The following is a 20947-nucleotide window of genomic DNA, read 5'->3' on the forward strand; positions in this document are numbered from 1 at the left end:
TAGCAGATTTCTACCAGATTAAATAAAAAAAATATCTGGGTGACAAAACAAAACATGTAAAAACTTAAAAATGCGCGTTTTTCCAGAGATAAGACCTAGCTAGATAAATTTTTGCCCCCGAAAACCCCCATATAGCATATTTCATCGAAATCGTTAGAGCCGTTTCCGAGATCTCTGAAATATATAAATATTTATACATATATACAAGAATTGGTCGTTTAAAAGTATAATATATTTTTTTAAACAAAAAAGATGTACTGACAATTTGGTTTGGCCAACTATAGTACCTACCTATCATTAAAAATCATCATTTAAAAGTCAATTCTACTCGCTGACATCAGAAATCAACTCATGCATCAAATTACTTTGCTACTCTTGTGGATAAATTGCAACTCTCTCTTCCGTTTTTGAAAAATAAAGAGGGCCTTTACAAGCTTATGTGGTGAAAATAAAATCAGATTACATGTAAAAAGATACAAGTCTCGCAAAGCAGTTCTACTACAAAAAAGTTTTGAGATGAAAAGTGAAACCAAGTCGGTTATTTTAGTCAGTGCCAGCCGGGCTAACACATGATTGGCGCGAGAGTATCTAGCCGCGACATAGACTATCCGTCCCTCTTTAATTCATACAGTTAGTAAAAGACGGGTAGTCTATCTCGCGGCGAGATACTGTCGCGCCAATCATGTGCTCGGCCTACAGGGGGTGTTAAAAACGTAATAATATTAGATACCTTTATTTTTTTAATACCTATTATAATGACTTTTTTAAATACTTATAACATTGTATCATATTCACAGAGAGGTCGTTATTCATTAGGCATAATATGATGTTTTCCCAGATTAACCTATCTGTTTATCTCTACTCTTACTCAAATCATTCCCGTACCGAAAACCCCGATGTATGTTTATTACAGAAGTGGCGTGATTTAACATAACTTAACTTGAGCTTCGAAATTACAAATTACAAGTTAAAATTACATTACCAATATACGCATTGCTGGGTACAAGTTTCCTCTCACTGAACAAGAGGTTCGGGGCTACAGTTCTAAGCTTAGAATTTATGCAGACGCAAGCAAGTTTTACAATAGTTTCCTGTCTTCGTAAAATAACTTCATCAAATGATATTTCGTACACAAGTTTTATAAGTTTATTGACACGAGCAGGGGATCTAACATAATGTATAGTTCTTCTTCTTCTTCGTGCTAGGGGCTATATAGGGCTCCAAAGCCTGTGTATCACTGCGACCATCCCTGATCTATTGTCATCGCCACCTACGACAACTCGATCCAAACCAAGTGTATAGTTATTAGTAATAACTCATTACTGACCCTTCTCACGTAGGGCACTTGAGCGTGATGCTTCACCGGCTTCAACATAAGTATACAACGGTCCCAGAACTGTATGCCTCCCAGCGCGGAGATGCCCATGTAGAAGAACACCCCAAACAACACAGCCATCGGCACGAGGGTGAGGAGACCGGAGGCCAACACCGATAGACCAGTGAGGAAGGCTACCAGTAGACCAGTCAGGCGTTGCTCTGAAAATTAGTTTTTGTTAGAAAAATACTCCCTCGAACACCCATTTGACCAATAAAGACGTTAAACGTCATACTGTCGCGCGCGGCTACAGCCCTACAGCCCAATATCTACCTGCGGTGGCAGCATGGCTGCATTTTTATCGCCTGTCACTATGCCTGTCACTTTCGCACTTACATACTTGTTTAAACGTGACAGGCATGGTGACAGGCGTTAAAAATACGGCTGTGCTTAGCCCGCTGCACATGATGGCGCACGGCACACGATATGCGTGGCGTCCAAAGGGATATATACGAGAGTGAATAGTCAAAAACCGAAAGATCTGTATTTAATCTGAACTAGGTGGTACTGGCTGGTAGGACAACTAGAAATACCAGCAGGCCAGTCAGTTTTTGTTCTGAAAACTATGGTTTCGTTAATTGTGCGTCAATGTCTTTTGATTTAAACAGATTTCATAGCGCTCTGGCTGCAATCGCTTAGTATTTAAAGGTTTGTTTTTCTATGCGTCAAATTACAGTTCGCCTTTAACGCTATCATATAATTGTACTACTGCAAGTACTTAACACGCGTAAGTAACGTGGAATGAGTAAGGTAAACTGTACCGTACCTTTAACCTCAACGATATGCGGCTTGTCACCAGGAGCGTGCGTGGTCGACATGACAGTGAGCGCCGCCACATGCGACACCGACCGCACGGTCGCCACGCACTGCCACGGCGCGCCGAACATGCCGCAAATGCAGTTCACGAACGACATGATCACAATGTCCATGTGGAAGCCGCTGCCTTTCTTCAGTCGGCGCTCGGGTTTGTCGACGATCAACCTGCGGGAATGAGGGATATAGACGGAGCCCGCTTGCGGGGCTTTCCGCAAATGCGGGGCTTCGGAGCTAAGAAGATCTTGCTTGAGAAAATAGATGACTTTAAGGGAATGCGCTGCTTATTCGGACTACGCAATTGAAGAGGTGTTTACTAAATTAAATTTTCGCTATGCTGAGGCTTGTGACAAAGACATCGCTTGGCATATGATTTTAAAATAAATCTATATCTAATGAAAGTGGAATCACGAGTACTCATGATGTTAATTAAAACTACACGTCATCTGCATATACATTTTTGAACTGATCAATTTCATTATCGTTTTACTCCAATTTTTTCTGTATGATTAACAAAGTTTAACTTTATATTTTTAGTACACATTTATTATAAGTAGACAGTATTTGCAGACGTCTAATGCGGTTAGCATCACTACAAGTGAAATCATAAAACGCATAAACATCTATATAAGTTCACACAATATGAATTAATCATAGTCCTTGCGTTTGACTTCACTTGCCCGATGACATAGACACGGACACAATAAATAAACAGTCGCGTCAGCTTCTTACTCTGCGATATGCGTCTCCATAAAAACGACGATGTAGACCATGAGCGCAGGCAGGGCCATAGCGAACGCGGCCCAGGCTGGAATAGTCGCCAGGCCAGGATTCATTATCACCAGCCAAGATCGGGGGGAAGTGGGGTGCAGACCCTCGGGAACACGCAATGTGTCAGTGTAGACAGGAACAGCAGATGCCAGACCCACCATCAGGACTATGGCGATTGGGACTCCGAAGTCACCTAACGCACGTCGCGCCTGTCAGAGTAATAGAAAAATTAAGATGCGGCAAGTAAGGACTGGTTGAACCAACCACAATTGACGAACTGACCAACGGCAATGCCACTCAGGAGTGAACTATGAAACTTGCCGTACAATTTTGTTAATATTTCAACCGTGTCACACGGTTTGACGCAAACTACCCTAACTAAGAAATTACGCGAGGGCATTTCTGCGAAAAGATCATTAACTAGAAATTACGATTATGTTCTTCCGGTTATGGTGTTTTACCGATTCTAATCACGTCTGTATATCAGTATGTATGTATAACAAAAGCAACCAATTATAGGAATTCAGAAATTCAATGATCATGTTATATTATCATCAGCTCAAGCCTACATCGCGATGAATCACGTTGATAAGTGTGGTGTCTTCAAGGTAGTATTTATGATGAAGTCTCAAGCACTTTAAGGTCAGAGTACTCACGCTGCGTCCAAGGAATTTGCCGTTACGGAAGATACGCAGGTAGTAGGCGATGATGAAGGTAGCCATGGTGAGGATTGTGCAGAACAGAGCGGTGTTTGGTTGTGGCGCAGGCGGCGGCGGCAGAAGAGGAGGACCCCACACAGTGGCGTTGTCCGCTGCAACAACAGATAACCTTTAAATAGGGCTTTATCATTAAATCTATCATCATCATGAATTATGGGGCAAATAAAAGTTGAGAGCAATCTAAGTTCTGAAGACAGTTCAAAAAGTTTGTCGTTATAGCTCGTCCCTGTCTTTTTTTCGGCAAAATACCAGATGACGTGAAGATCAGGAACGTACCTTCAGTGCCGTTGAGGACAGTGTTATTCCCGGGTGTGCTGATGTTTTTCCCGTACATGGCGTACTCAATGCCCAGAGGATGAGCTCGGTACACGTTGATCAGACTCGTGATGGGCTCGCAGATGAATATCAAGGAGATGAGGAACGCGAAGATGTCTTCTGTAAACCTGCGTTTAAAAAAACTCGATATTTATATTATGCCGTACCTTCTATCCTGCATATCCTGATCGTCGGTCGTCGAAAAAGTTCATTGGGAATTGATTTACAATCGAGAGCAGAAATTGCGGGTTACTGCTTCAGGTTGAAACGCAATACATACCTACTCATCATTATCTTCCTTGCGTTGTCCCGGCAATTTGCCACGGCTCATGGGAGCCTGGGGTCCGCTTGGCGACTAATCCCAAAAATAGGGTAGTTGACACATTCGCTGCTCCAATATTACGTTTCTATGTTACATTTTCAAGATAGTTCAAAATACCATTATAAAAAGGCAACTACCCAATTGACCTAGGCACTAGTTTTTACGAAAGCGACTGCCATCTAACTTTCCAGACGGTAAACTAGGCCTTATTGGGATTAGTCCGGTTTCCTCACAATGTTTTCGTTCACTGAAAAGCGACTGGTAAATATCAAATGATATTTCGTACACAAGTTCCGAAAAACTCATTGGTACGAGCCGGGGTTTGAACCCGCGACCTCCGGATTGCAAGTCGCATGCTCTTACCGCTAGACCATCAGCGCTTATACTTATCTACTGTCAGCAAGAAAGTCAGCCAGAGGCCGTGAGTTCAAGTCTCACCCAAGGCAGTAAGCTTTCCACAATTAAATTTCTGCTTGTTAAAAAGTCAATCCAAATAATTTTACTAGGTCGACTTGTATGTAACTAACTATGTAATGGAATCTAAGGTAACTAATATAACCATCTTCCCGGTTTCCGATGAAGCTGAAAATTTGCATACGCATGTAAGTCGAGTGACAATGCAATATTATGGTACCATCGAGCTGATCTGATGATGAAGACAGGAGTTAGTCATAGGAACTCTGTGATAAAACAACGCAACCTAATTGTATTTAGAGTTTTTAGAATTGTCCCGATGAGTATTAGTTGCCTGTGGAAAAAAAGTACAGTCAGCGGTAAAAACTTGTACCAAAAATGAAATTTTGGCCAAAAACTTATTTTTAAACAAATTGTATCTGCTATCACACTAACCTTGTGATTTTCTTGACAGCAACGCTGCCCTCAACAGAAGCGATCAGCAGTGCTATTACGATCATCCATAGTCCGCAATACATCCTCGCAGCCAAGAAGTCGAACCCGTAAGACTTGCAAAAGCTGAAGAGCGATTCATCCAGAAGTAGAAGGGGGCCAGTCGCTCCCGTTATCATCATCGGCTGCCCCGCTAGCAGCCCGAAGAGTATGCCACCGAAACTAGTGAATAGCTAAATGGAAACAATAATAAAGTCATATAACATTTCAAACATTCGCGTTTTGAACACATAGGTGAAATGAAAAATGAAAATGATTGTATTTCCTTATTAAGCTTAATCTACAAATTGTGTATAAGGGAGAGGTAGAAACGGGAGTTGAAAGGGCCAGACCTCGGCCGACTTTTTCTGATCAGATCGGGGAAATCCTGAAGAAAGGCCAGGTCAAGAGCACCCTAAACCGACGAGCGTGTATGAGGAATGTTATGAAAGTGAAGGAAGCGATAGAGGTATGTTAGGATCGTAGCAAGTGGAAATCCGTGGTCTCTGCCTACCCCTCCGGGAAATAGGCGTGATTATATGTATGTATGTATGTACTAATTGCCATTGGTTGGGAGTTCCTTTTAGGTTAATGAACCTGTATCAGGATGCCCCACAGTCACTCCTCTGGTAGCTAACAGTCTTGTTATTTTAGGAAATATTGTAGGTTACATGAAAGTTACTTATTTTTATTTAAAAACAATATTAACCTATAGTTTTTTAAGCATATGGTAATTTGGTTTCATTTTTGGCTGTACTTATACAAGATAAATGGAAGCTTTTAAAATCGATTTACTGTTAATATCTAAACAAAAATATGCCCAACAAAGTGATTAATACAATAACTCAAGACTCAAATATAGATTCGTATTTTCATCAAAACCAATATCTAAACATCTATACGTCAGATTTCCAGTCATATTAGATATCCCTCGCACTTTTCAACGTTTTCACTGTTACACTTTCCTGGATATTTTCTATGAAAGGTTCATTGAAAATAGATGTTAGAAATTACAATACTACACTACATTTTGTGAATTGTAGCACATATTTGTAATTTGTAAATGCCAAACTGTAGTAAAAATTAACATCAGTAAACATCTCACCAATGTCTCAGAGATCCCAATATTCCCATCCGTCTTAGTAGCCAGCAGGCCTCCAAACGTGATAGCGGAGGACACAGCGGCGAAGTACATGAAGATGGTGGCGGCCACACACTGCCCGTTCAGAGCATCCGTGAAGTCGGAGATGTAGTACGGGTAGCGCCGTTTGATGTCACGGATCACGCCTGGACAAAACAAATGGAGTATTCCACTAGACATCTGTGACACATGGATATCCACCGGCCGGTGGCGGCCCCACAATGCCCGTTCAGAGCATCCGTGAAGTCGGAGATGTAGTACGGGTAGCGCCGTTTGATGTCACGGATCACGCCTGGACAAAACAAATGGAGTATTCCACTAGACATCTGTGACACATGGATATCCACCGGCCGGTGGCGACCCCACACTGACCGTTCAGAGCATCCGTGAAGTCAGAGATGTAGTACAGATAGCGCCGTTTGATGTCACGTATCACGCCTGAACAAAACAAATGGAGTATTCCACTAGACATCTGTGACACTACACAAGGATATCTACCGGCCATATGCTGGGTGGATATTGTAAACAAGGCCTGCCAGGGTTCTACACAGGCGTCTTTTATTAGAAGGCGGGAAATCGTGCAGAATCGTGCAAGGCTCTCCCTTGGTGCACAAAAACATGACCTCATGTGGTCGCGACCCTCAGTCATTAGGAAACAAGGAAGAAGAAGAGGTTCCACTACTACAGTGTCACTTTTTACGACATACATTTTTAATTATTCTGATAATACTGATAATAAGTTGATGATAATCCATGCCTTAACATTTGACTCCCATCATTGTTATGCTAAACTATGAATTTAAAACGAATTGGCTTGAAAAGGGTCGTAATGTTTTTTTAAAAACAATGTACTTTATTTATTACAAAAAGGCAAGCATTTGACCGCAATCTCCCTGTATAGAGCAGGAACACAAAATTTATACAGGGTGGCTAAAAAATAAATGCATTCCCGTTGCCAGGGAGGTTTTGGGATTATACTGAGCAACTTTTACTATGGGACCAACCACGAAATCGGAACCTGAAATTTGGTATGTATGTTAATAAAAAAAACTTTTATTAACCTACATACCAAATTTCAGGACTGTTCCAGAGATTTTGAGATTAGTCCTAATCCGATTGTGCTTAACGTATACCCCCCCATTAAACACAAACATACACAGTATCTTAACATTTATTTATTTAAATAAACAACAAATACTAGATTAGTCGCACGCAGCCAAAATAGACTGAGCGAGCAATTGCAATCATATTTTATATTACGCATGCCCATAATCTTAGCACATTGCTGCCAAGAACAGAATCCACGTGCGGATAAGCATTATTGGGTAAAATATTGATCTGAATAAATATCTGTTTATTTATACCGACTGTTTAATTTAAACAACATTTTGTTCGTTCTGGTTGCTCGTCTTTATTGTAACGTAGTATAGTGATATGCTATAAAAATATTGAAGAACTATTGGTTCAGTGGTATCAGATTAGTGTGCAGCATCTGGAAGTCAAATTAGTCAATAAGTCTGTCGACGAAGAGGTCTTCCTACCTCCGAAAAGTCGTCCGGTGCGTTCAAGCGGCCCCTCAGGTTCCTTAGGCGGCAATCCGGCCGTCTCCATCCTCAGCAGCGCTTGTTTCTCCTCAGAAATGGTCACAGCCCCAGCCCCAGCAGCTACTGAAGCCCTCTTCTTCTCCAATGCGTTGGCTTTGCGACGGCGAATCATCTCGCTCTTCGCACGGAGCTCATCCATTGGTAGGAGCGCCTGCCGCTCCCAATCACCAGGCGGGAGCACGATGGAATCGTCTAAGAATTCATTGATGGCTGATAGTAGGTCTTGTCTGTCGTCAGCTTTATAAGCGATATTGTGGAAAGAAGGATTCGCCATTAGAGTTGAGATGGATCGACCGACTTCGTGGTAGTCTAGTTCGGCAGTCACAGGGCCCAGAAGGATGAACATGAACCGGACAGGGATGGGGACTTCCGTGATCGAGGGCATGAGGATGCCATGTGCGAGACGGACGAAGGCGATGGTGGGCTGGTCGAGGAAGCCGACACCTCCTACGAGGACGGTCGTGGCTTCTGCGTCTCCGGGGATGCGCTTCATGATGGCTTCATTGTGGCCACGGCGCAGTTCATCCTGTGATTGGAAAAATGGACTGTAAAGGCGCGTCCAGATCTGGCGAATGAACCTGTTCGAGAAACTGCTCTGATGCATTAAGGATGAGTCATGCTAGAACGGCCCGGTTCCGTACCGAAGCGTCCGACCCCCATGTATCACCGCGAGACATCGCCAAGGCGACGAAAATAATGTCGGGCGCCTTGGGCTGAACCCGGCCGCGTAGCCAACATGCCAATCGCTTACGCTCCGTAGCGATCGAAACGCAACTGTGACTGTCGCACTTATATGGAAAAGTGATAGAAAGACACAAAGCGTTTCGTTGTCGTAGCGAAAGCAATTGTATGTATGTACCTATGTATGTAAATACTTTATTGTACATAAGACAGATTACACAGACACAATCAAAACAAAATATATACAATATACAAAGTCGAACATATCCCTATAAGGGATCTCTTCCACCCTGTCTATCTGCCTGTCTAGGCCGGCTGGACCGTTAATTCTAGCGTGAGTCATCCTTTTTGAAGCATGATGAAAGCACGAGCAATCCGCGAGTTTCTTTAAAGTGTGGTGTGTAAAGGGTATAGTTACTTTGATCATTGTGTAGCCTTTGAACATATTTTACCTGTGAACCAGCGACTGTATACTCCACTTCCTTGAGGTCTATCTTCTCGGAGCCGGCCGTGGATACCTTCTTCTTCACCTCGTGCATGCTGGGTTTGTCCAGTGGTATAGCATTTGAGCTTCGGCGCCGACGTGGGTCCGCCAAGTTCTGTATACAGAGAGCCTTTTGTATAATAGGTTTATTTAACGTTTAACCGTCTGCGAGTTAAATAGAAAAGTCATTCAGAACAACTTTTATTGAAGTCGTAAAAATATAGAATAGATAAAAATAATTCAGTCAGCCCAAGAGAGAATTATAAAGGAATAAATTATACAAAACTGCGAAAAAACATAGGAAGGAGAAAATGAAATGATTTCTGATTTCACCACTACTTCCAGCGCTGATCTTCTAATGAGGCTTCTGACTATCCATAATATGTATTTTGTGTAGGACAGCATTGGTTTAGGGTTCCGTACCCGAAGGTTAAAAACGGGATAACAGCAAATACTAAAAAGTCTCTCTCGTTCTCACTTGTCCGGTTTTTTTTATAACAAGATTAGTCTCATAGTAGATGTTGTTCAATATGACTTAAATATTCATCTCGCGGAGTATAGCTAAATGTTGAAAAAAAAAATCAGCTTGCAGAGTACCTTTGGGACCTTAAATGCAAGTACCGTTTAAATGGAAGTATTTGGGAAGGACCTCTGATATAAATAAGTAAATAATAAACATTACAGAACATTATGTCCCACACTAAGCTCGTGTGAGAAGGCTATTATGTATAAGGTGTTCACGAGGAAACGGAAAGATTTTAACCACGCTTTTCTGAGGCCAAAAGAAGAAAAAATTTAATAAGTTTAGGTCAAATTCGCAAAAAAAAAAAAAAATTTTCGATTTTTTAAATGGGTGTGTGTGTACATACATAAAAAGTAAATATTATTGGTAAACTTATCACTTAAAACGTAAAGGTTTTTTTTTTGTAAAACCTAGTTTTTACAAAGTGTTACTTGTCACTTTTTGACATCTATCAATAAGGATACGTAGACTACGTCCGATAGTGACAACATCGCTATCAAAAAAGTGTTTTGCACTATGTAACAATAAAAACTTGTTTTTTTTTTATTGGTATTAATTATGAAACTAGGCGAATTACAAAAAAGTTTATAGGACATTTTAGTCTTTAAATATGATAGGAATACGCGGTTAAAATTATTCGGTTTCCTCATGTTACACCGTGTATAAAAAGACTAAAAGATGATTTTGAAAAGTATAAATGGAACCTCACATTTATTGTCCCGATTAAACATGCACTCTTTAATTTGCTAACTAGAAATAGCAAAATATTACTAATTATTATAGTCTAAAACAAGGGCGCGAAATAAAGCTAAAAACAAATCAAAACATGATTCAATCAAAAAAATGGGATCAACACTCGATGAGAGATTCTTGCAGACTTAATTTACATGGCAACTATTTTACACTACTCAATGAATGCTGAAAAATTGTACAAATGGCAAATAATGGTTATATCGATCGATTTTCAACAATGTTGGTGTAAAGCTGATAGTTCACTGCAATGCAATCACGATAAGGTGCAATGGGGTAATTTCGCTAGCGGGTTAATTTTGAAAATGGTAAGTATCTATAAAAACAGAAGCATTTCATACTTTAGCAACACTTAAGCTACTGCAACGCTTAAGTCCCCGGCAAGCTCGGTTCTCCATACAAACGTAGTTCCGCTCTCATTTTAAAACGACTAGCTAGATTGCTCTGAAACTTTGTACTTACAATAGGATAAGGTATATCTAGGTCTGTAATTAGTTTATGTAACTTTAGTAAAAAAAACAGCGAATTTAAGTTTTTCATACAAAACTAGTTTTTGCTCTATTTCGTTTGTTTTATATACTAGAGCTACATAAACTAATTACAGACCTAGATATACCTCATGTCATTGTATGTGCAAAGTTTCATTACAATCTAACACGTAGTTTTAAAATGTGCAATTCGGCCGAGCTTGGCAAGGCATCTTGCTCACTGTTGCTAAATAAAAACCTTCTAGTTTAGTAAACATTTGCCATTTTTCAAATTACCCCGCTTTCGTAGTTATCCCAACGGACATTAGGGGAGACCGAGGTGAGTTGTGACAGAGGAGAGTTGTGACTCTTTGGAATCTATTAACTAATAACGAGCTCGCAATAGCGCGCGTTTGTTAGTTCAAGTTACTAGCTAACAAACGCGCACTGTTGCGAGCTCGCTAGCAGTTAAGAGGTTCCAAAAAACCGACAATGTCTCAATTCTCTGTCACCACTCACCTCGGTCTCCCCTACGATTAATTTCCTTGAATATACCCACGCAGCTTGTATTTGTATGCCACGTGCGCTGCAGTGTGCATCCACCTTAAGTCCGCCTCAAAAAAGTCAAGCGACCAAACAGCTAAATGGTTCAAAACGATGGTTTCATGTTCTACCTACTAACTGGGTTCCTTATACTTAAAAACTCGCCATTTTAATATTCAAAAAATAAAAGTAATCTTTATAATATACCCGCCTATTAATATAAAATTCTATCTAAGTACAAGTAATTAAAGAAATTACCTTTTGACCTTGACTGGCTATATGCACTTTTTTCATTGTACAAACAAGTCAATTTGAGTGTTTATTATGCGTTATTCACAATCACAGAAGTACTCTTTAATGCACTTGTAATGGGTCTCTTGCAAAAACTACAAAAATAGTATTTGAACCGTGAGCACATTAGTACCTGGAGTAGCCATTAACAGGCATTCCCCTCTGTCGAAAATAATCGGCCAATGGTCATACACCATGTATGGACTGACGTTACGTATACATTTGACGTTACGTATACATTTGACGTTGTTCGTTTGACGTGTATGGTAGCATAATCCTTTGTCTCTTTCACTTATAAATTTCGGTATTTCGCCATCGCCTCCTTGCTATGATGCCATAACCCGACCATGAAAAAATGACCGGTCGGTGATTAAGACAAAGCATGGCACTATTTACTCTTTCCTCTTATATGAATCGCAATAAGACCATCTTTATCTATCAAAGAGTGTCAGGCACTTGTATACAGGTAAATGATATTCGAAAATACATTAAATTTTGTTTTGTTTTTATACTTACTCGTATGGCTGTATTACGCGGCGGAGTAAACTTACCGTGACCAATGAAATTTGAATTTTAATTATAGAACTAATGATATTCATAGTCATAATTTGCACGGTGATATTTTTGTTACTGCATTATTTTCAACTGTCTCCCCCGCAAACGTGTGTACGCAAAAAGCGGAGTGAAGTAAAATGGAGGCAATGGAGGCGATACTTACATATAAAAAGACTTTTGTTTAAAATTGCATACAATTTTAATGAAGTCCTATTATAGGAGACAAATATTTTAAGCAAAAGGAACCCATATGTATTTATAATCAAAGTAGTCAAAAATACATTCTCAAATACAAGTTTGCACTGTCCATAAATACGATATTGCCAATAATCGTCTTTTCGACTATAGATCAATTCGAGTTTTAGTTATTAGATCTGTTTCCGATATGATTATGAGTCAATGCTAAAAGTTACGTTTTGGTTAAATATATACACGGTGGCTAAAAAATAGGTGCATTCCCGTTTCTAGCCCTTTACCTACGGGTGTCAACCAGAGTTGCCAGTAAGGCAACACCGCTGCAGTACGGGTGTCAACTATAGTTGATCGAAGCTATGTTCATGTTTAATATTTTTTTTAAATCAAAACGAGACCTTGTGTCTTGGTAATAGCGGTCATATTATGCATTGGGATTAATATAGGTGCAAAGAAAAAAATATCATAATGTTTCGGTAGATGGCATTGACATAAACATATTTTTAAAATTACCGCTTTTTTGCTGTCAACTGGGGTTGACACCCGTACTGCAGAAGCGCAAATAATTGAACTCAATATGGCGGTCCTAGTGTTGTTTTATATTTCATCGACTTGTTGTAGGAGTGAGACGTGTGGGTGTTTTGAATGTTATTTTTAGTTTATTTGACTTTTCTTTGTCCAAATAGTTACAAAATTGGAATATAATATTTTTTTACTAAAAACATAACTTCCTGAGCTTCTATCCCGTACTTACAGAAATATCGACAGTTGTATCGATATGCGCACATCACTATTTTTCGTCAGTAGCAGAGATTTGTTTGTATGCCACATTTTAAGTGATTTATTTTTTGCAATATTTCAATAATTATCATCATTCAAGTAGTTAGTTGTGTTACATATATAATAAACTAATACTTTAAAACTTAATTTTGAGAAATTCGCTAATAGTAACTTAAAATTCTTCAATTTCTTAGTGATTAATATTAAGCGTGAAATAAGAAATATTAGTCAATATAAATACACCAAGTGATTAGTTATTGACTAAACATATTATACTTAATGTGTGTGTGAAATTTCAAGCACGTAGCTGTAGTACTTCAAAAGTTACAAGTAAGTGAAATTATGTCAAACCGCTGACTCTCGCCAATACATGCCCGTATTGAGCGGTGACTGGGTGTTCAAAGTCCCCGTAGGTAAAGGGCTAGGGAGGTTTTGGGATTATACTGAGGAACTTTAACTATGGGACCAACTACTAAATCGCGAAAGAAAATTTACCGTTTACCCAGCCAAAATGTATGAAACAGCCAATTTTTTTTTCGCGATTTTGGGGTTGGTCCTGTAGTAAAAGTTGCTCAGTATAATCCCAAAACCTCCCTGGCAACGGGAACGCACTTATTTTTTAGCCACCGTGTATGACCTTTTTTTTTAGCCACCATGATACAGTATCACACCGGAAACAGATCGAATAAGTAACGCTCGAATTGGCCTGTTAGCTAACATGATATGTACAAAAGATTCGCAAGTTAGTCACGCATAAAAATGCTTTCGAATCCTGTTCCTGTTTCCTAGGGGAGGAAAATTTCACAAAAAAAAAACCAAAGAATGTGTGTTATTTGTGAACAGTGAGACACACCAAAATGTGCTTATATTTTTAATTTACTGATACCTATTACTCGTTTAATACTTCGTATTGCTAAGTAAACATAATTATACGAGTAGTTGTACATGTAAAAATATGAGCACACTTTACAGACTTCCCCCGCTTGGTGCGGGGCCCCGATCATGTGAAATGGGCCCCGCACGGCAGCCAGCAAGGGTCATTCGAAGGTATATTTCGCACGGTTTTAGCGCCGAGTCCGAGTGGAAACAAGCTGTGGCGTCGTCCGGCGGGCGCCGGGGCGGGCGCCGCGGTGCCCAGGGACCCCCGGGCGCCGAAAGATCCGCGCCCGCCCTCCTCCATCCAGATCGACTACAATACAAGAGACACTTCAGTGCCTTACGTAGCTCACATTCCGTCGTAAGTTGAATAATTCACTGGATGTAACAAAAATACTGGTGATCCGGGCTAAAGCTGTCCTAATTCACCTAAATCACTTCGTTTAGTTTCAACTACAAATTTTGCATAATTAAAGTTAGGACGTTATAAAACTGTTGCTTACCCCTGCCGTGGTAAATAATTAAATTACTTAACCACGTGCACGTGCATATGCGAGCGTTGTGTCGCCCCGTCTGCATCATCACGTAACCAACGCGGTAAAAGATTTAAAAAAAGGATCCATCGTATTCATTTGAAATTATGGATTGACACGAATATTGCTTCAACTGTATAGGTCGTGTACCTAATTAAAGAGAGCACTGTTGATACGCAATAAGTATCAGGTGAAATGCTAAAGGGCTCGGTTCTCCATACAAACGTAGTTCCGCTCTCATTTTAAAACGACTAGCTAGATTGCTCTGAAACTTTGTACTTACAATAGGGTAAGATATATCTATGTATGTAATTAGTTTATGTAGCTTCAGATACCATAGTTAAAAAAATACAGCGAATTTAAGTTTTTCATACAAAACTTGTTTTTGCTCTATTCCGTTTGTTTTATAAACTGGAGCTATACAAACTAATTACATTCCTAGATATACCTCATGTCATTGTATGTGCAAAGTTTCATTACAATCCAATACGTAGTTTTAAAATGAGAGCGGAACTACGTTTGTATGGGAAGGTTGCCGGGGACTCTTAAGGCGCGGTGTATAGTAAAATGCGGTATTTTAACGTCTAAATGTGACATTTTTTCTACCTGTTTAATTTTGCATATATTTTAGTTGGCACTTTTTTTAAACCAATTATTAACCTATATCTATTGTTTACCATGATTAGTCAAAGATGGACAAAGATAAAATTTTACCACAAATATGAATAAGGACTATTAAAAAAGCTTGAAACCCCCAAAACTATTATGCATTTGACATTTTGAAAGACCTCCATCTACACTAGTGCCCCTAGCGAAATTAAACGCGGTAACCCTCGTTCGACAAAACCTTTGTAACAACTAAGTTGTCAACTAACCACTGCGAACTATTGAAGCGACAGCAAACTCGTGAGTAAAGCAGCAGCTAGGCGCCCTAGGCGGTAAACTGTTAAGTTACACACCGCCACCGGATGTGGCTTGTGTTTACTTCCTGCCTGCACTTGGCAGCGGAAATCTACGCAAATTGGCACATTTACTGAACTTGTTAATTACAAAATGTGGCTCAAGGTAGCTTAACGGCTTAGTGCAATGGATTCAGCCAACAGAGTTTTGGAATAATCGTGGCATTTTTTAGGGTTCCGTACCCAAAGGGTAAAAACGGGACCCTATTACTAAGACTCCGCTGTCCGTCTGTCTGTCTGTCTGTCACCAGGCTGTATCTCATGAATCGTGATAGCTAGACAGTTGAAATTCTCACAGATGATGTATTTCTGTTGCCGCTATAACAACAAATACTAAAAACAGAATAATATAAATATTTAAAACAAACGTAATTTTTTTGCTGTTTTTTTTCCGTAATGGTACGGAACCCTTCGTGCGCGAGTCCGACTCGCACTTGGCCAGTTTTGATTTAGATAACGATTGCCAAAAATAGCAATCTTGGGGCCTTTCTCTAGTGACTTCATTATTCGAAACCTGATTAAACAACTTTCGCTCAAAAAATCACGAACATAGTTCTAAATTCTAAATTGCTAAAACGCACCATTAAAATGTTTGCACAAAAGCTAAAAATAAGTTTTTTTTTTTTGTAAAAATGTGTAATTTTATAATTTTTGATTGAACTCATCGATTACCTTACTTATTTTACTAAAACTAACTAAAAGTTTGTATTTATAGTTTACTTTAGTACTTATTTAAGTCATAATATATGGTTTTCATACTCTTGTAGGTATATAAGTCTGATTAACCTATATTGTAACAACTTATTTAATATAAGAGACTGTTTGTTTCTAAATAAAGAAAAAAACCGGCCAAGTGCGAGTCGGACTCGCGCACGAAGGGTTCCGTACTTATTACACAAAAAAACGGCAAAAAAACACGTTTGTTGTATGGGAGCCCCACTTAAATATTAATTTTATTCTGTGTTTAGTATTTGTTGTTATAGCGGCAACAGAAATACATCATCTGTGAAAATTTCAACTTTATGTATCACAGTTCATGAGATACAGCCTGGTGACAAGATAAGATAAGATAAGATAAGATAAGATAATCTTTATTGGTACAGGTACACGTCAAATACAATTGTGTACAATAAACATAGAGATGACACAATTACAGAGTATTTCGACAGAAAATATACACAACATTGTAATGTCATCAATTCATAATTAATAGAATACAGACGGACGGACGGACTGACAGACAGACGGACAGCGGAGTCTTAGTAATAGAGTCCCGTTTTTACCCTTTGGGTACGGAACCCCAAAAACCTGGTTGCCTAGCCAACATGCCAATCGTTAACGCTCCGTAGCGTATTGCCATCTCTCTTTATCACTCTTCTATATTAGTACGACATCGACAGTTGCGTTTCGTTCGCTACGGAGCTGAAACAAATGGCATGTTGGCTAGGCCCTGAAATGACGGCGCCTTAATTAGACTCTCGTATCGGAACGGGAATCCGTGGAAATGAACTCGTTATAATTGGTTCCAGTATTCTCGCGCATCGAATTCCAAAATTGGACCTGTCTATTTGATGGGTGAGAATATCCAACCCACAAAAACAGTGCATATTTTCGATACGACCACATTCCACTTGTAGGTATAATCTATTTTCAGATTAGAAATTTTATAACCTCAAAAGTAGTGATAACTTTTAACCTTAAAAATTTTAACCTGAGTGAAAAATTAAAGCGTCTACATATGTGACGTTTTCAAGCAAAAGGTATCACATTGTCGCCTACCATAAGAACGAAATTTGCTAGTACCTTTATACGAATAACCCGTCCGAGCGTCTTTATGGAAAGCGACGATGTGGTACCTTTTGCTTAAAAACGACACATATTATTGTATCGCAATATTAAATAGGTCTCATAATGTCAGATGACAATTAAAACTCACTTATTACTAAAAAATAATTACCTAAACAAAAATCAACCTTACTTAGGTACCTATTGATACGGTTCATTATGGCTATGATTTATGAACTTGCGGTGATAATTAGAAAGTTTTGGTTGTCACCTTACGATAAGTACCCTACCATTTTGGAAGAAAAAGTTACTTATTTACCCACTGCTTTTGAGAGTACAAAAATTCAAATCTTAAAAAAACGGGGTAATAGTATAGGCCGTTATTAATTAACTTACTAATATTAATACGTTTTATTAAAAAAATACGACTTTTATTTTTCCTTACAAAATAATTCAGTACTGACACAGTGTACAATGTACTCGTATTAACAAAACTACTTTGTTTCTATTCAAAACGGTGCACTTTCTGACGCGACATCGCAATTGTCACAAGTGATGCCTACGCAATACAATCATGCTCGAAAAATTATCAAAAATAACTTAGTTCGCTTTTAATTAAGGCTAAATTAAAAATTAAACTCGTAATCGTGTCATAGCACTATATACATCACTTTATTTTTCCTTGCAAAATAATTCAGTACATACACAATGTACTCGTATCATCAAAACTACTTTGTTTATATTCAAAACGGTGCACTTCCTGACACGGCATCGCAATTGTCACAAGTGATGCCTACGCAATGCAATCATGCTCGAAAAATTATCAAAAATAACTTAGTTCGCTTTTAATTAAGGCTAAATTAAAAATTAAACTCGTAATCGTGTCATAGCACTATATACATCACTTTATTTTTCCTTGCAAAATAATTCAGTGCATACACAATGTACTCGTATCATCAAAACTACTTTGTTTATATTCAAAACGGTGCACTTCCTGACACGGCATCGCAATTGTCACAAGTGATGCCTACGCAATGCAATCATGCTCGAAAAATATCAAAAATTAACAAATTACGCTTTTAATAAAGGCTAAATTAAAAATTTAACTCATAATCGTGTCATATCCTATATACATCTCGTTTAATTTTGCGGATGTCTAAAAAATACACTGTATAAGATTTTTCTGGATGTAAACTCTTTGTCTATTGTGACAGCTAAGTAGGTAAATTATAGTCATTTGATTGATATCCGAGTTAGCTAATTTGTCTTTGATAGTTGTTTTTAATCCATTTCTTTTATTTCCTCAAGTAAAATGCTATTTTCTCATACCGTTCTTGCACTCGTACCGTCCGCCCTAAAAACAAGCTCCATAATATTTGTTTAACCTTTCGTAAAACGAAAATAAAAACTGTTTATCGATTATGTGCAGAAAATATACTTATATAATTATAATTTTTTTCATGCTCTTACTCGTGCCAGAAAACTCCCTAAGTCTAATTTTGTTATAATTACAGACATATAGCAGTGAGTAGATCAACCGAACGCGCCTAATACACGTATCGAAAATACGCTATAACTTTACAATGCACATTTCAGAGAATTGTGGTCGTTACGTTTTCCAATCAAACGTTGGGTGAATGATTGTTTAAAGGTGCTTCCAAACAGTAGTATACAAAAAAAATATGCCTACTTAATAGTTGTGGAATTTACAAGTACAATAATTATTTTACACTAACTGCTGTGTTGTGCACGGCGTTATTCATAAACACCTTTTAAGTCTAACAAGCCCTTTGATAATCGTTTGTCCCTATCCGTCATTTTAACATTTGTGTCGTTTTCCATAAGGACCCTCTGACAGGTTTTTCGTATAAAGATACAAGCAATTTTCGTCCTTATGTTCAGCGACAATGTGGTCCTTTTTGATTGAAAACGGGGTTTTATAATAGAACTTGATTATATTATACCTAGTGGATTTTTTTGTGTGATTATATCTGAATATCAGTTATATTAAAATCGATTACCTACTAATACTTATAAATTACAATCTTTTATTAAACACTTCTATATATTTTGTCGGGTTACGCTCAGTTTTAAGTTCCAACTGATTCGCGAAACATTTCACATGGAAACACTTACGTACAATTTCTCAAAAATGATTGTAATGAGGATTACTGGACCCTCCAAAATAAAAACTTGATTCCTGTTGTCGCAAAAGCTTCTGAGAAATTTCCCAACTTTTTGTAACTATTTGAAACTTACACATTTTTAACATGCGAGTTCTACTCAGATATATGTCAGTAGTGACAATATATTTCTACGATTATGCAACTCAACCTTGACTTCCGCGGTCGCGTGCCAAGTCGCCCGATAAGCGTGACTTTAGCAGTTGGCAGGGCGTTCGTTCCCTTAAACCAGTGAAGTCTGGCCCCGTGACCCTTGATATCTGATCGAAATCGGAGCACAACCTTATGCTGGTTAGCTTGGGTAACGATGCGAATACGAAGCTTCTTCCGATCATTACGTTATCGTCTACGTTCACACGCTGAAAAATGTGTACTAATACTAATACAACCCCCCTTGGGGCCCGTTTCTCAAAAGCTTGTAACTTGTAATACAAGTGGAAGTCCCTTTCTAACAAAAGCTGTCAAAAAGTGACATCCGCTTGTATTACAAGTTACAAGTTTTTGAGACACGGGCCCTGGGTGTTGCGAGTGTCCATCGGCGGCGGCAATCGCTTACCATCAGGTGATCCGTCTGCTCGTTTGCCTTCTATATCATAAAATAAATACGAGAGCTCTTGCCCTATATCGGTCTACTCAATCAAATATTTCAGTCAAAGTCAAAGTCAAAGTCAAGAATAATGTAATCATACCTGCAAGCTGGTGTAAGAAGCATGCTTCCGTCCGATGGAGAAACGGAAGCGGTCATCATGGACATGACGATGGCGGAGCAACAGACTCCTCATGACCACAGGCTTGTCATCCTCCTCTATAAGTCCGTCGTCCACCATACGCTCCACCACCCTGTACACAACGCTCATTCAACAATGTTCCAAGGTAGACTTACCCCCAAAAGTGGGGAAGAGGCTAGTGAGGTTGACGTAGCAGGTTGATTGAAATCACGAGAAACTAATTCCGTTCTCACTATAGGTACCTCTTTCTCATTATAAGCTAAGGACTAAAGTAGGGGGTTGGAGTGAAGTGCTCTTTGCTAATTAACAGTTAAGGAATTTAATTTCAGTAGGTACCACTTCGTACTTCTTCGTCCGTTCTTCGTAGTATCGCTCTTAACAGAGCGTTCGTGGTCACGCTTAGACCCCTAGACAATACAGACATAGTATATACAAGTAGTTATAGACATGAAACCGAGCGACCAGGGGTAAGAGAAAGAATATTCATATAAAATGTATACTTTGCAATTTATCCGGTTTGTATATCCAATGTCTTTTCTCTTTCACTTATAAATTTCGGTATTTCGCCATTGCCTCCTTGCTATGATGCCCACATGATGACATAACCCGACCATGAAAAAATGGCCGGTCGGTGATAAAGACAAAGCATGGCACTATTTTCTCTTTCTTCTT

The 20947-nt window shown here is 38.9% G+C and overlaps 1 protein-coding gene across 1 annotated transcript in view; it reads right to left on the bottom strand.

Annotated features, from left to right (window-relative positions):
• Window positions 1–20947, bottom strand: part of LOC134754578 (anion exchange protein 3) — a 146933-nt gene that overhangs the window by 5551 nt on the left and 120435 nt on the right. Inside the window, exons 8-18 of the mRNA XM_063690895.1 lie at window positions 20237–20387; window positions 14272–14400; window positions 9079–9225; window positions 7883–8471; window positions 6306–6487; window positions 5165–5394; window positions 3955–4121; window positions 3616–3770; window positions 2921–3168; window positions 2142–2356; window positions 1328–1536 (exon numbers count right to left, since the gene is read on the bottom strand). Coding sequence (XP_063546965.1) covers window positions 1328–1536; window positions 2142–2356; window positions 2921–3168; window positions 3616–3770; window positions 3955–4121; window positions 5165–5394; window positions 6306–6487; window positions 7883–8471; window positions 9079–9225; window positions 14272–14400; window positions 20237–20387 — 2422 coding nt within the window. The remainder of the gene's footprint in view (window positions 1–1327; window positions 1537–2141; window positions 2357–2920; window positions 3169–3615; window positions 3771–3954; window positions 4122–5164; window positions 5395–6305; window positions 6488–7882; window positions 8472–9078; window positions 9226–14271; window positions 14401–20236; window positions 20388–20947) is intronic.

Source organism: Cydia strobilella, chromosome Z (assembly GCF_947568885.1).
Source record: "Cydia strobilella chromosome Z, ilCydStro3.1, whole genome shotgun sequence".
Classification (NCBI taxonomy): Eukaryota; Metazoa; Arthropoda; class Insecta; order Lepidoptera; family Tortricidae; genus Cydia; species Cydia strobilella.